Raw genomic sequence first — 15,950 nt, forward strand, 5'->3', positions numbered from 1 at the left:
CCCAGTTCCCATAATTGCTCAGGTATTTAACTGATCTGGCAGTTCCTGTTAGCGGTCAGCCGTAGCTTCAGCGAAGTGTGGATGTTTTACTCTGTGCTACTCTACCCAATTTATTATAATCGAAGCATAGACAATTTTTGTGGTTGAGGTTATGTAATACTTGAACATAGCTGAACACTCGACCTCTAGAATCGACGTTACCTTCTTTTTTTTTCAAATTTATGTATCCATATTGAGGCTTGATTTGAATAACTCCATTAATTGTACAAACAAAATACAGCAGCACACGTCATTAATTTGACCATACTTTGCACTAGAAAATTTTAAAATGTTCAAGTATGGTGAAAAAGTGCAAAAAAACCTTTTTCTACTTTTTTAGGAGGAAGGTGTGAAATAGTTTTACAGCATTCATGGTCTGGAAAAACGATTCGGCAACATAATTTTTCAGGTGGGTATAATTACAGCAAAATTTACTTTTTGTAGTTTTTTTATTTTACCCGTGAGAACAATTCAGAAATTTCTAAAAAAAAAAATGCTTTCAGTCATCATTTTCTGAGACCTGTAACTTTTTTTTTTTTTGCCAACTGATCTGCTTGAGGATGTGTTCTTAACGAGGCGATATAATGTTTTTATTGATACCATTTTGGGGTGCAAAAATCCCCCAAAAGATGGGACTAATGATTGACTGAGTCAATTTACTATTCTTATAAGATATATTTTCATTCCAAGTTATTTATATATTTATCCATACGTATTTTATCCCCTCTATACAGGTAGTCAATTGTCAAGTCTGATTTTTTTTTATTCTCGTCATCTGGTTTTTCTTCTGATATTTTCCATCAAGTTTCTAACTTCTATTCATGTCCTTTTAAATTAATTAATAAAGTCGTCTTTTTTATTATCATTAGTCACAGTTTATGTTTTTTTTATTGTCATTAATCTTTGTGCTAATTAAAGACTTCCCTTTTTTGTACTTTCAAGGTTGATTGTTTGACAGGTATCTATTTTGGGGTACATACATTGTTTTGATTACTTTTATTTTATTTTTTTTAACTAAGGAGCAGTCAGCAAAAAAAAAAACAACCAACAATTCTTGAGTATACAGCATTTAAAATATGGGTGAAATATTTTTACTTTTTAATAGACTGGACTATTATAGATTTGGCAATATCAAATATATTGTTTTTTTGTTTTTTTTTAAAGACATCTTTATTTTGAATGAAGTGGGTGATTTGATTTTTAAAAAATATTTTTTAAACATTTATTTTATTTTTTTCCCCTTGTTTGAAAACTTATTTTTTAGACTACAGTACAACAATTTTTAATTGTGTCCACAGTCCCTTTGCAAGTGTACAAGTATGCCCCAATGGATAAGTCAAAACAGACCTTAGACATGGACAAACCAAACGGTTCAATGCATAGAACAACATAGATCGTATAGAAAATGTCCAAAAGAACCACATTTGTAAATAATGATATCAAAATCTTATTGAAAATAGAAAAATCACAAAACACTGATTAAAAAACAAGTAAAAGAAGTGGGACACCACTATGCGGCACCACATGGAAAAAAAATGCTAACAGGTAGATGCAGACATGGTTCTATCGAAGTTACCAATTTCTCTAAGTCAATTCTTCCAATCACATAATTTGTATATAGTTATTCTCAAATCCATCACATAAGCAGACATAGACAAATCTAAGCAGGGTAAAAACAAGATGGAGCAAAATACCTGGGCAGGACTGTGGTGCCAAAACCAGAAACACCCCAACGTACGTTTTGGCATTTGCTTTCTTTTGGGGGTGGCATCACACTACTAAGAGGAACCTTATATATCTATGATTAGCCAATTACCCCATATGTACACATATTGAAGCTAACTGTGCTGCAGGAAAATTTTCATACCATTATTTACAAGTGTGTTTTTTTCCATACATTTGAGTACAACAATTTTGCAGAATATAAAGAATGACCTCGTATGGAAGCTTCATAGGAGTAGCAACATAGCAGGCATGGTGATCTTCATCAGGCCCCCTGGCTGCCATATCAACCCTCAATAACCCCAAAATCGCCTTGTCTTGGAGGTCAATAGATGCATTGTAAGGTTCGTCCCCAGGTTGCAAACTTTAAATGCCTTATCAGAGATTGGAAACTGCATTTAAAAGGTTCATGTCCTGCTCTCTCATGGTTAATATTGCTGGCCTCTCTTTGGATCTGGGAGGGGTATTTATACACATTCCAGACTAGGATTCCCTGTCAGCTATACTTTCGTTTAGTTTGTGTGTCTGACTACTTAGCGTGTGCTCGGTTTACTTTTTTTGCCCTCCTTGCTTTACTCTGCTTGTTTGTTCTGTTGGCTTTCTGACCTTTGACTCCCTTTCTGACTCCCTTTCTGACCCCTCCACCTCACCCTTTGGTTACTTTGTTATCTCCTGGTTTTGATCTTGGCACGTTTAACTACTCTCCAGTGTATATCGTCTCCTCTGCACCCCGGCATCTGGCGCTGTCCTCGACCACCTCCTACCCCCGTCACATGGTTCAGGTCCTGTTTGCTACCCGGTGAGTCCCCCACCGCTCTGCTTTCAGCTCCCATGCTGCGGCGCGCTGCTCTCCCAGGAGCAGTAATACCCGGGAGTCGTGACAGTTTATAGCAGAAATAAGAGTTTATCTTAGCTCCGATCGCTTTGTTACAAGCATATGCTGGCTGTTTAATACAGCAGTCATCTACCACATATTGTGTTGGATTAGTCTTTGATGCCAAAATTAATCCCGATCAATAATCCCGCTCCCATCATGTGTTAGGAAGGAGTTAAGCTTCTTATCTTCCTTTGAGAAAAAAAACCTATTCTTACTTTGTCACATTTCAAAGACTTAAAACCTTTTTCAAGCCATCATATTCAATCATAGGGGCGTTCAAATAAACCAAAACTCTTCCTCAGAAGGATACATCCATGAGTTTGATCAGATCTTGGACGGCTTTTATAGTGAGTCCAGCTGACTTGAGCTCAGGATCTGCACACAGACACATGTGATTTATGTCTATACAGGAAGCCTTGGACCTCAACCTCCAATCTGCCTTTATACACAGGTATTCTATGAGCATTTTTCAGTCATTTTGGAGCCATACGGTATGTTATTCGGTCACTGTATAGAATTATTATTTGGGCACTGCTTAGCAGATCATGTGAGCATTATTAAATCACTATTATGTGCGCCCACAATACCTCAAATAGAAAAAAAAATCATGCAGTGCCTCAATCTTTCTAACATTAGTCACCACCTAGCATTGACTTTATATTTCAATTTGCTCAATATTAGTGACTAAAGATGGCGGTAACTGGTGTAAGTGTCATAAGTCGCATGCATGCTACCAGTGGCACTGCCAATTAAGTCCTGTAGGGGAGGGCACTATAGTTCTTCTTCTTTGGCTGTTGGTTCCTAGTGTCATAGTCACGTACACTTGTACTTGCCAGTTTGGGGTTATATTTAGTCACCTTGAAATAGAGACAATCATCCGGCATCACATAACTTACATTTTGCTAACATCTTGTTCAGCATGTCCTTCACGTCATTCTCGTCAAATTCACCTTTCTGTAACTATAGAATATATAGAATGCAATGTAGTATTGTACAGTGGTCTGCGATAGATAGATAGATAATAGATAGATAGATGATAGATAATAGATAGATAGATAGATAGATAGATAGATAGATAGATAGATAGATGATAGATAATAGATAGATAGATGATAGATAATAGATAGATAGATAGATAGATAGATAGATAGATAGATAGATGATAGATAATAGATAGATAGATAATTGATAGATTGATAGATAGATAATTGATAGATGATAGATAATAGATAGATAGATAATTGATAGATTGATTGATAGATAGATAATAGATACATAGATAGATAGATAATAGATAATAGATAGATAGATAGATAATTGATAGATAGATAGATAGATAGATAGATAGATAATAGATAGATAATTGATAGATAGATAGATGATAGATAATAGATAGATAGATAATTGATAGATAGATAGATATATAGATAGATACATAATAGATAGATAGATGATAGATAATAGATAGATAGATACATAATAGATAGATAGATAATAGATAGATAGATAGATAGATAATACATGATAGATAATTGATAGATGATAGATTGAAAGATAGTAGATAGATAGATAGATAATACATGATAGATAATTGATAGATGATAGATAGAAAGATAGTAGATAGATAGATAGATAGATAGATGATAGATAATAGAGAGATGATAGATAATAGATAGATAATAGATGATAGATAATAGATAGATAATACATGATAGATAATTGATAGATGATAGATAGAAAGATAGTAGATAGATAGATAGATAGATAGATGATAGATAATAGAGAGATGATAGATAATACATGATTGATAGATAGATAGATAGATAATAGATGATAGATAGATAGATAGATAGATAGAGATACAGTAGATAGATAATTGATAAGTAGATAGATCTATAGATAGATAATTGATAGGTAGATAGATAGATAGATAGATAGATAGATAGATAGATAGATAGATAGATAGATAGATAGATACCTCATCGTTCACAATGTCAAACTCAGAATCAGTCTCTGGAGTAAGGACAGGCTGGAAATTATTTAGAAGAAAAAGATAATGTGAATTTCCCCACATGTAATATCAGCAGGATATTCTGCAGCTCTGTCCACATAGTGAATTCAGTCTAGACGACCCATCAACTTCCTTGAGGACTGAACTAATTGATAACCCACTGGTGATTTCACCGACTTCCTCCATTTGTATAGAACCATACAATATCTCCTATTTTCTTACAAATATCCCATATGAGGTGTTAGAGCAGGATTTATATTTATCCTTACTCCATTTTTGTTTCTTTGTACGTGGATCTCCTTCCTTGCAAGATGGAGTCTAAGTAAAGGGTTGGGGGTTTAGGAAAGTCTTAGAGATAACGGAGAAGAAAAAACAAGGAGAGATCCACTGCTAGACCCAAAAGCTGGGTGTCAATAGTGTTCACTTCAGCCAATTATATGTATGCTAATATCAATTATATAGATAAGCTGAGCCAGTTATATTGTTACGATGCATGACTATTATTAACCTACATAAATAGTGACCAAATGATAGAATAAAGGGGTTCTGTTCTGATACTAAGCATTTCAGTGTGGCTCTCTCTATGTACATGTACTTGGATTTTACAATTTAATTTGGAGCAGACACAATGTCTCAGAATGTCCCTCGATGCGTGGCGACAACAGAGGTTGTTTGATTCAAGAAATATCAATATTACCTGAAATATAGCCGTCAGTGTGCTGTTCCCTGGTTCCCTAAATTAAAAAAGAGTAGAGCAGGAGAGTTATCCATAAAATGTAAAGGTGTCCATGTACCTTAACTCCTGGTAAGGCCGGGGTCACACTTTATTATTATTATTATTTTTTGTTATGGCGCCATTTATTCCATGGCGCTTTACATGTGAGGAGGGGTATACATAATAAAAACAAGTACAATAATCTTAAACAATACAAGTTATAACTGGTACAGGAGGAGAGAGGACCCTGCCCGCGAGGGCTCACAATCTACAAGGGATGGGTGAGGATACAGTAGGTGAGGGTAGAGCTGGTCGTGCAGCGGTTTGGTCGATCAGTGGTTACTGCAGGTTGTAGGCTTGTCGGAAGAGGTGGGTCTTCAGGTTTTTTTTGAAGGTTTCGATGGTAGGCGAGAGTCTGATATGTTGTGGTAGAGGGTTCCAGAGTAGGGGTGATAAGTGAAAGAAATCTTGTATGCGATTGTGGGAAGAGGAGATAAGAGGGGAGTAGTGAAGGAGATCTTGTGAGGATCGGAGGTTGCGTGTTGGTAAGTACCGGGAGACGAGGTCACAGATGTATGGAGGAGACAGGTTGTGGATGGCTTTGTATGTCATGGTTAGGGTTTTGTACTGGAGTCTCTGGGCAATGGGGAGCCAGTGAAGGGATTGACAGAGGGGAGAGGCCGGGGAATAGCGGGAGGACAGGTGGATTAGTCAGGCAGCAGAGTTTAGAATAGATTGGAGGGGTGCAAGAGTGTTAGAGGGGAGGCCACAGAGCAGGAGGTTGCAGTAGTCAAGGAGAGAGATGATGAGGGCATGGACTAGGGTTTTTGCAGATTCTTGGTTGAGGAATGTACGGATTCATTAAATATTTTTGAGTTGAAGTGGGCAGGAAGTGGAAAGGGCTTGGATATGTGGTTTGAAGGAGAGATCAGCGTCAAGGATTACCCCGAGGCAGCGAGCTTGTGGGACTGGGGAGAGTGGGTAGCCATGTACTGTAATGGATAGGTTCGTTGGGGGGGGGGGTCACGTGATGATGAATTCTGTTTTGTCCATGTTAAGTTTCAGAAATCTAGCGGAGAAGAAGGATGAATGTTATGATCAGGTGGCCTTGGAGCAGCATGAAATGACCTTCGCTGGAGCAGTGGTAACTTTACTGACCGCAACCCCTGATCCTATCACCGCAACTAGAAGTAACCGTGGGGTGTGCCTAACCAGACCTAGACACCTCGACGCAGCCTAAGGACTAAATATCCCTAAAGATGGAAATAGGAAAACTCTCTTGCCTCAGAGTAGACCCCCAAAGGAGAGGTAGCCCCCCACAAATAATGACTGTGAGTAGGAGAGGAAAAGACACACACAGACAGAAAACAGGGATAAGCAAAGGAGGCCACTTCTACCTAGATAGGAAAGGATAGTACAGGATACTATGCGGTCAGCATAAAACACTACAAAATATCCACAGCAGAAAAATACAAAAACTCCACCACCTAACTAAAGATGTGGAGAGTATATCTGCGACTCCAGCGAGTCCAACTAGACTGAGAAAAACATCAGGCACAGTCTAAGAGGGACAAAATAGAAACAAGATAAGCACAGAAAATAAACACACAGCAGTGTGTCTAAAAAAATGAAGAAAACACTTATCTTAGCTGAATTGGCAGCAAGCAGGAGGGGCCAGGCAGAGGACCAACACTTCCAAAGGAACATTGACTACTGGCAAGGACAATGAGTCCTGCACAGCTAAATACCCCAGTCCGAATTGCAATTAGCAGAAACACCTGTCCAGGACTGCTGCTCAGGAATAACTGCATTACCATTAACAACCACCGGAGGGAGCCCAAGAGCAGAATTCACAACAGATGAAATAGTGGACACTTGCGAGTGTTGTGATGCGAGAAACTCACGCGAGTCTCATGCATCAATTACCGGCACTGCCAGAGTGTGCAAGCTCAGTCCCGAGTGCTGCCGGCAGTGTCGGGTATTAATGCCTGAGACTCGCGTGAGTTTCCCGCATCACACTTTAAGGTAATAGCAGTCTTTTCCGCATGCAGTACTCACTGTGCTCCGGTCGGTTCCTTAGTGAAGATACGGAGGTAAAAAGCAGCTTCATCTGCTGGAGTTTCGTTCGCCGGCACAATGACATAATCTCCCGGAAGAAGGTCAAGTCGTTTTGCTGCCTCGCGGTAAGTATTATCATATGTTGCTTCAGACGACACACACTTATTGTTCTTAAAAAACGTCTTCCCCAGAGGCAATACATCTGAACTGCTAAGCTGTTATATGGAGGCAAACAGTGAATATACAGAAACAAAACATTTGTCTACTGCATGAGAGATGAGCAAGATTGTCCTCACTGCTTTGGATCGAGAGTGGCAGCGGCAATAACTCTCGGCAATGTTCACACAGCGCCATTTGAGGAGTTTTGGAGCAGATCTTTCCCAGACAAATTTTTGAAGAGGATTTTGGAGAACTCTTCCTGTTCATTTCTTAGGGAAATCCAGTTTGATGTTGTCATTTTGTGTTTTGCAGTTACTACAAGTATATTTTTTCTGTGTGTATGAATCCTTCCTATATTGTTATATTGTATGGTAACAACACCATCTGCTGGCGGTTTAATGTAGGCATTCTAGTTCAGTTTGCAATGTATTATGGGAAGTTCCTAGAGCATTGTGGGATTGTTCCTGTTGCATTGTGGTCTTGTTATGACACTGTGAAAGGAAGAGCGGCCATTGTTCCTGCATACTCCTGAGGAGGAACCACATCACTCGTTTTTCAGTCATGCACCTTGTGAACAGCCTGCTCTAAGCATAGGTGGTGAGCCACTATCTATGTGTTACAGCCCTGTGTTTATAAGTACGCTTGCTGTATTAAATAGGGAATCATCAGCTTGTATATTACCTCAGGTTACTGTGTATTGCAGACTATCTGTATCTGTACAGTTATATATTATGAAATGCTCCTGTTATTGCATCTTATAGTTTCACCCTTTCCTGTCACATCTACAATCAATAAAAGAAGGTTACAACTTTACGGCCTCTCTTTCTTAAAGAAGACGGGGGATATGGCTAGAAGTCTCATTACACACCGTGCTAACGTGTATGAGGACAGAATAAAGAACTTTACTTTAAAGTGAACCTGTCAGCAGTCTTATCTTTATGCTCTAAAGGTACCTTCACACTAAACAACTTCACAACGATATCGCTAGCGATCCGTGACGTTGCAGCGTCCTGGCTAGCGATATCGTTGTGTTTGACACGCAGCAGCGATCAGGACCCTGCTGTGCCATCGTTGGTCGCTGCAGAAAGTCCAGAACTTTATTTCGTCGCTGGACTCCCTGCAGACATCGCTGAATTTTACCAGCGTAAAAGTAAAAAAACAAACACTACATACTTACCTTCAGCTGTCTGTCCCCGGCGCTCTGCTTCTCTGCAATCCTCCTGCATCCTGTGTCAGCGCCGGGCAGCTGGAAAGCAGAGCGGTGACGTCACCGCTCTGCTTTCCGGCCGCTGTGCTCACAGTGAGTGCAGGAAAGCAGAGCGCCGGAGACACACAGCGGAAGGTAAGTATGTAGTGTTTGTTTTTTTTACTTTTACGATGGTAACCAGGGTAAACATCGGGTTACTAAGCGCGGCCCTGCGCTTAGTAACCCGATGTTTACCCTGGTTATCGGCATCGTTGGTCGCTGGAGAGCGGTCTGTGTGACAGCTCTCCAGCGACCAAACAGCGACGCTGCAGCGATCGACATCGTTGTCGGTATCGCTGCAGCGTCGCTTAGTGTGAAGGTACCTTAAGCCAGAGAAACCAAGGAGACACCTTCCCACAGACCACACTGAAGCACAAACATGTTCCTCATCATACAGACTGACGGTTTGAACTTCAGGGCAGCCTGTGGACAGGTCTGTCCTTGGTTTCTCTGGCATAGAGCAGGACATAGCAGGAAGATAGGACTCTGCCTACAGTTCCATCCCGCAGCACGGGCATATCATTAACTGAAAACTTCTAACTCTGATTACACAAGAACCACATGACGGATTTCTTCACCCAACGTATCATTTTAACCAGTATAACACTGCCAACCTGACAGTGTCTGTAGGTTACTTAGCAAAATCCTGCTGACATGTTCACTTTAAAAATGCCTAAAAAAACTCTGTGAGAATATAGCCTTATCGTTAATGATCTCATTGATTCCTCTTACTGGCTGCATTTTATTACAACAGTGTCCACTAGAGGTAAAATAAAGAATTATATGTGTTAGGCGTCAGGATCCTTCCATGGCACGGGATAGATTCCAAGCTTTATCTGCCTCTGTGGTCCCCTATTTGGCTCCGGCCGCTCAGATTGCTGCTCAGCACATATTTTGGTCCCAGCATCTTGCTGAGGCTCTTAGTACACGCTTGGTTGCTGCTGGCTCTTCTGCCAACTCTATGGCAATCAGAAATAGGCAGCTGAATTCTGATGTTCTGGAGCCTAAGTCCAGAAATCAAGTTACTGAGCATGTCTGTGAGGTGGCACCATTGGTCGTCAGCTGCTCTGGTGATGTGGCAGCTCCGGATTGGTCCACGGGAAAGGTCCTGTCCGACTGGACTTGAGCTTTACGTATAAAAGGCTCTCAGAGGTGCATGCTGGTGAGCTAGTATCATTTGTGTTGGTTTATGTGAGTGGATACGCTACCACTCTGACTGCGCGTGTGTGTGATGTGATCTTGCTCAGCTTTGAGCCAGTTAGGGATTTTGCTTGCCGCTTGGCTTCCAGCATCTGTATCCTGTCGTGTGAGTGCAGCGCCCCAGAGTCCTGGTCGTTGCAGTAATGTCGCTCTGCCACTAAGGCTACGTTCAGACTAGCGTTGTGCGCCGCTGCGTCGGCGACGCAACGCACAATGCACCGAAAAACGCGGCAAAACGCACGCAAAAACGCTGCGTTTTGCGACACGTGCGTCGTTTTTTGCCGAAAATCGGACGCAAGAAAAATGCAACTTGTTGTGTTTTCTTGGTCCGATGCTTGCGGCAAAAAAGACGCATGTGTCGCAAAACGCAACAAGCAAAAACGCATGCGTCCCCCATGTTAAACATAGGGGCGCATGACGCGTGCGTCGCCGCTGCGTCGCCGCTGCGTCGCCCGACGCAAACCCGACGCTCACTAGCACAACGCTAGTCTGAACGTAGCCTAAGGGGCGTGATGTTATGTCTGATTGCACCAAAAGAGTTCACCTGACCAGGTATCACAGACACACATTACACTTCACACTCCGGCTACCAGGGGGAGTGGTTTTATCTAGTAGGCCACTCCTCACGCTCTGGTAAAACTGGGGGTTGGACAGGAAGTTAGTTAGAAAGAGCCCGGGAGAGTGCGGGAGAGGACCTGTCAGGGGTGGGATCCTGACAGCGACCTAGAAAGAGGATAGACTGTTACGGAGCCGCGCCTGCGGACCTCGCGGCGGTATCTTAAGAAAGGACACGAAGCGAAGTTGATTGTGGAGAAGTGAGAAGCGTGATCACAGCACAAAGGAGATAGATCCAGTAGGAGTCGTGCCCCGAGATCGGTAACATCCTACTGAGGCGCGTAGCCGGTGGCCGGAGCAAAGAGAAAGTAAGAGACTCTACGCATTACTTCAAACACGGCAGGACAGTTAATTATAGGTTGGCTGTCTCACCTAAATCACCTAAGCAGACACAGGAGGCAAATGTGGGAGAGGGGCGTCTCTAGGGTCGCAGAATAACTCCAGGCCTACCCGTCATACGGGTGCGTCCTAGCCATACCATCTGGGGGACGAAGAGAGAGAAAGAACATCGAACACAGACACGACAGTTGTGAGGACTATCCCGTGGTGCTCAGCAGGGAAGGACTACAACACACAGGCGCTAGTAGGTAGACACTGATTTCCACCTGCAAAGGGAACTCTGGATGTGCCTTCGGACCGGCCGGTCTCAGCCAGCCCTGTTAGCAGTGCTCTGGATTGCGGATCCCAAAGCCTTCAGTAAAGAGGTAAAGAGACTGCAACCCTGTGTCCTCGTTATTCCTCGCGCCTTACACCACCACCACCTTTCATTGGACACCCCTTAGCAGGTTCACGGATCGGGTCTAGCCACCGTGACAACCCCAAGACAGAGACTGAGAGGCCCGGTACCGAGTACCCCGCGGCCCTGCGTCTGGGGGCGCTCCATGTGCGGTTAGCACAGCTGATTTACAGAGCAAGTTCAACCACAGAGCCTTTTTGCTCCCCTGTGAGTTCTACAGGGTTTTGTTTAGTTAACTAGAGTCAGCGTAGTATTTCTCTTCGACTCTGCATCTGTTTCGACCACGTGTGCGATTGGCACGGGTCGATAACGGAGCAAGTTCAACCCTTAGTTTCTTCGCTCTGTGAAGTTAACAGAGCTGTAGGCTGTGCGTTCTGTTCACACTGCGTGGCAGTAATGCAGTCGTGTCAGGTATATGCTTGCCGTGTGTTCCGCCATTACTCTATAGCAGCAGTTTTACATCTCTGCACGGTGAACCCCGGGTTTATTTTTATATTTTATTTAGTGCGATCCGCTAACCCTAACAACATGTGACCATTTGTAATGGAACAAAGTCCAGCATCACCAGTTTCAAGAGTGAAAAAAGTCATAATTTTTTATTACATGTGTGCAACAAGCTCAAAGGCAACATGCTTCAAACAGATGCTCTTTTTCAAGCCTTGGGGAATTGCCTCAAACTTGTTGCCCTTAATAATAAAATATCATCACTTTTTTCACTCTTGCAACTAGTGATGATGGATTTTCTCCTTTTACTACATGCAAATTCAGGAGGGAAATTTGGGTGGAAAAGACATGGAGGGAATGTAGAATGGCCTCCTGGAGGAAATCCCTGAAAGTTGGCAAGTATGAATATTAATTATGTTATTAAAGTAATAATAACCTTGTATATATAGAATCCAAGACTAATGTAAGCTGCAGCCCTAAATTTTATCTTCCTTCGATCCTTTTGCAACAGAGACAAGACGACAGGACACATCTTACTGGTGTCACCACCTGGAGCGCGCAGTGTAAATTTGTATTGCGGGTTGATGCAAAATGTGTCTGTAAAAAAAAAAATAACTGAATGTATCACATATCAGTATTATTTATTAATAGTACAGGGATGCAATGTTTTATATTAGCATAATTTACTATTGAATGGCTTAACCACTTTTAGTAACCCCATTTTATTATGATGCACAAAAAATAAAAAGTAAGTCAACTTGCAAATCTCTTACTGAAAGTATTTTGCTGCATTAGGCATACAGCTCTTCTACAGTATTAGATACTACCTGCTAGTATAAAAGTAATTTTATAAGTTCATACCATCATTTAATGGTTGTATTAAATACTAATGTTCTATTCAGTTTGTGTGCAGCCTTCCATTAACGACTGTTTTTAATTATTTTTAGTGCCACATTTTTTTGTATTATTAATTAAAATTGTATTTTCGCCCTTTCTGTTTTATAATGTTATTTTTGTGTGGGTGCATGATACATGGACATTCATTCGTAGTGTTGCCTTTGCTTGCGCTTTGTGATTTTTTCATATATAGTCATTAACTATATGCAAACTACAAAAAAATCCAGTGTGTTATCTGACAATACATGAGTGTCTCCCCTCCATCTGCCTATTGCTCTACTGATAAAATGGTCAGATATGCCGTCACACGGTCTTCGGTGCTGCAGCTCTTCCCCTGTTCAGCGGTCACGTGGGACCGCTCATTAGAAAAATGAATATGGACTCCACTCCCATAGGGGTGGAGCCGCATATTCATTTCTCTAATCAGCAGTGCCGGTGACCGCTGATAGAGGAAGAGGCTGCGGCACCGAAGACTGTGTGACAGGCAGAGGGAGCAGGACGCCGGGAGCAGGTAAGTATGTAATATTCACCTGTCCGCGTTCCACACGCCGGGCGTCGCTCCATCTTCCCGGCGCCGCTCCATCTTCGCGTCCTCTTGCTCTGACTGTTCAGGTCAGAGGGCGCGATGACGCATATAGTGTGCGCGCCGCCCTCTGCCTGATCAGTCAGTGCGGAGAGACGCCGGGACGGGACGCTGGGAGCTGCAATCAGCGAGGTGAGTATGGCATTTTTTTTTTTATTGCAGCAGCAATGGCACAGCTTTATATGGCAGCTATGGGGCAATAATGAACGGTGCAGAGCACTATATGGCACAGCTATGGGGCAATAATGAACGGTGCAGAGCACTATATGGCAGCTAGGGGGCAATAATGAACGGCGCAGGGTACTATATGGCAGCTATGGGGCAATAATGAACGGCGCAGAGCACTATATGGCAGCTATGGGGCAATAATGAACGGCGCAGAGCACTATATGGCAGCTATGGGGCAATAATGAACGGTGCAGAGCACTATATGGCACAGCTATGGGGCAATAATGAACGGTGCAGAGCACTATATGGCACAGCTATGGGGCAATAATGAACGGCGCAGAGCACTATATGGCACAGCTATGGGGCAATAATGAACGGCGCAGAGCACTATATGGCACATCTATGGGGCAATAATGAACGGCGCAGAGCACTATATGGCACAGCTATGGGTGTTATGCTGTGCTATCAGGCAACACAGTGTGCAGTAATCAGCGCACATACAGTGATATGGCAATAACCCAAAAACAATAGAACAAGCTCTGAGACGTGGAATCTCTGCAGACTGCAATACCTGAACCTATCCTCACACAACTAAAAGCAGCAGTGGATTGCGCCTAACACTACCTATGCAACTGGGCACTGCCTGAGGAGCTGACTAGCCTGAAGATAGAAATACAAGCCTGACTTGCCTCAGAGAAATACCCCAAAGGAATAGGCAGCCCCCCACATATAATGACTGTTAGCAAGATGAAAAGACAAAACGTAGGAATGAAATAGATTCAGCAAAGTGAGGCCCGATATTCTAGACAGAGCGAGAATAGCACAGCTGGACAGAAAAAACGGAAACAAAAACAAAGTAACACTTATCTAGGAGAGCAGCAGGTCACAGGAAAGATGCAGTAGCTCAGATACAACACTGGAACATTGACAAGGAGCAAGGAAGACAGACTCAGGTGGAGTTAAATAGCAAGGCAGCCAACGAGCTCACCAAAACACCTGAGGGAGGAAGCCCAGAGGCTGCAATACCACTTGTGACCACAGGAGTGAATTCAGCCACAGAATTCACAACAGTACCCCCCCTTGAGGAGGGGTCACCGAACCCTCACCAGAGCCCCCAGGCCGACCAGGATGAGCCACATGAAAGGCACGAACAAGATCTGGAGCATGGACATCAGAGGCAAAAACCCAGGAATTATCCTCCTGAGCATAACCCTTCCATTTGACCAGATACTGGAGTTTCCGTCTAGAGACACGAGAATCCAAAATTTTCTCCACAATATATTCCAATTCCCCCTCCACCAAAACAGGGGCAGGAGGCTCCACAGATGGAACCATAGGTGCCACGTATCTTCTCAACAACGACCTATGGAATACATTATGTATGGAAAAGGAGTCTGGGAGGGTCAGACGAAAAGACACCGGATTGAGAATCTCAGAAATCCTATACGGACCAATAAAACGAGGTTTAAATTTAGGAGAGGAAACCTTCATAGGAATATGACGAGAAGATAACCAAACCAGATCCCCAACACGAAGTCGGGGACCCACACGGCGTCTACGATTAGCGAAAAGCTGAGCCTTCTCCTGGGACAAGGTCAAATTGTCCACTACCTGAGTCCAGATCTGCTGCAACCTGTCCACCACAGAATCCACACCAGGACAGTCCGAAGACTCAACCTGTCCTGAAGAGAAACGAGGATGGAACCCAGAATTGCAGAAAAATGGAGAGACCAAGGTAGCCGAGCTGGCCCGATTATTAAGGGCGAACTCAGCCAACGGCAAAAATGACACCCAATCATCCTGGTCAGCAGAAACAAAACATCTCAGATATGTTTCCAAGGTCTGATTGGTTCGTTCGGTCTGGCCATTAGTCTGAGGATGGAAGGCCGAGGAAAAAGATAGGTCAATGCCCATCCTACCACAAAAGGCTCGCCAGAACCTCGAGACAAACTGGGAACCTCTGTCAGAAACAATATTCTCAGGAATGCCATGCAAACGAACCACATGCTGGAAGAACAAAGGCACCAAATCAGAGGAGGAAGGCAATTTAACCAAGGGCACCAGATGGACCATTTTAGAAAAGCGATCACAGACCACCCAAATGACCGACATCTTTTGAGAAACGGAAGGTCAGAAATGAAATCCATCGAAATATGTGTCCAAGGCCTCTTCGGGACCGGCAAGGGCAAAAGCAACCCACTGGCACGTGAACAGCAGGGCTTAGCCCTAGCACAAATCCCACAGGACTGCACAAAAGCACGCACATCCCGTGACAGAGATGGCCACCAGAAGGATCTAGCCACTAACTCTCTGGTACCAAAGATTCCTGGATGACCAGCCAGCACCGAACAATGAAGTTCAGAGATAACTTTACTAGTCCACCTATCAGGGACGAACAGTTTCTCGGCCGGACAACGATCAGGTTTATTAGCCTGAAATTTTTGCAGCACTCTCCGCAAATCAGGGGAGATGGCAGACAC

General features: G+C 42.9%; 1 protein-coding gene across 1 annotated transcript in view; it reads right to left on the reverse strand.

Moving 5' to 3' along the window:
• Positions 1-15,950, reverse strand: part of LOC138681161 (calpain-8-like) — a 51,801-nt gene that overhangs the window by 5,384 nt on the left and 30,467 nt on the right. The window contains exons 10-15 of the mRNA XM_069768444.1: positions 12,259-12,419; positions 7,423-7,637; positions 5,347-5,383; positions 4,617-4,667; positions 3,535-3,598; positions 2,949-3,013 (exon numbers count right to left, since the gene is read on the reverse strand). Coding sequence (XP_069624545.1) covers positions 2,949-3,013; positions 3,535-3,598; positions 4,617-4,667; positions 5,347-5,383; positions 7,423-7,637; positions 12,259-12,419 — 593 coding nt within the window. The remainder of the gene's footprint in view (positions 1-2,948; positions 3,014-3,534; positions 3,599-4,616; positions 4,668-5,346; positions 5,384-7,422; positions 7,638-12,258; positions 12,420-15,950) is intronic.

This window comes from Ranitomeya imitator, chromosome 5 (genome assembly GCF_032444005.1).
Source record: "Ranitomeya imitator isolate aRanImi1 chromosome 5, aRanImi1.pri, whole genome shotgun sequence".
Lineage (NCBI taxonomy): Eukaryota > Metazoa > Chordata > Amphibia > Anura > Dendrobatidae > Ranitomeya > Ranitomeya imitator.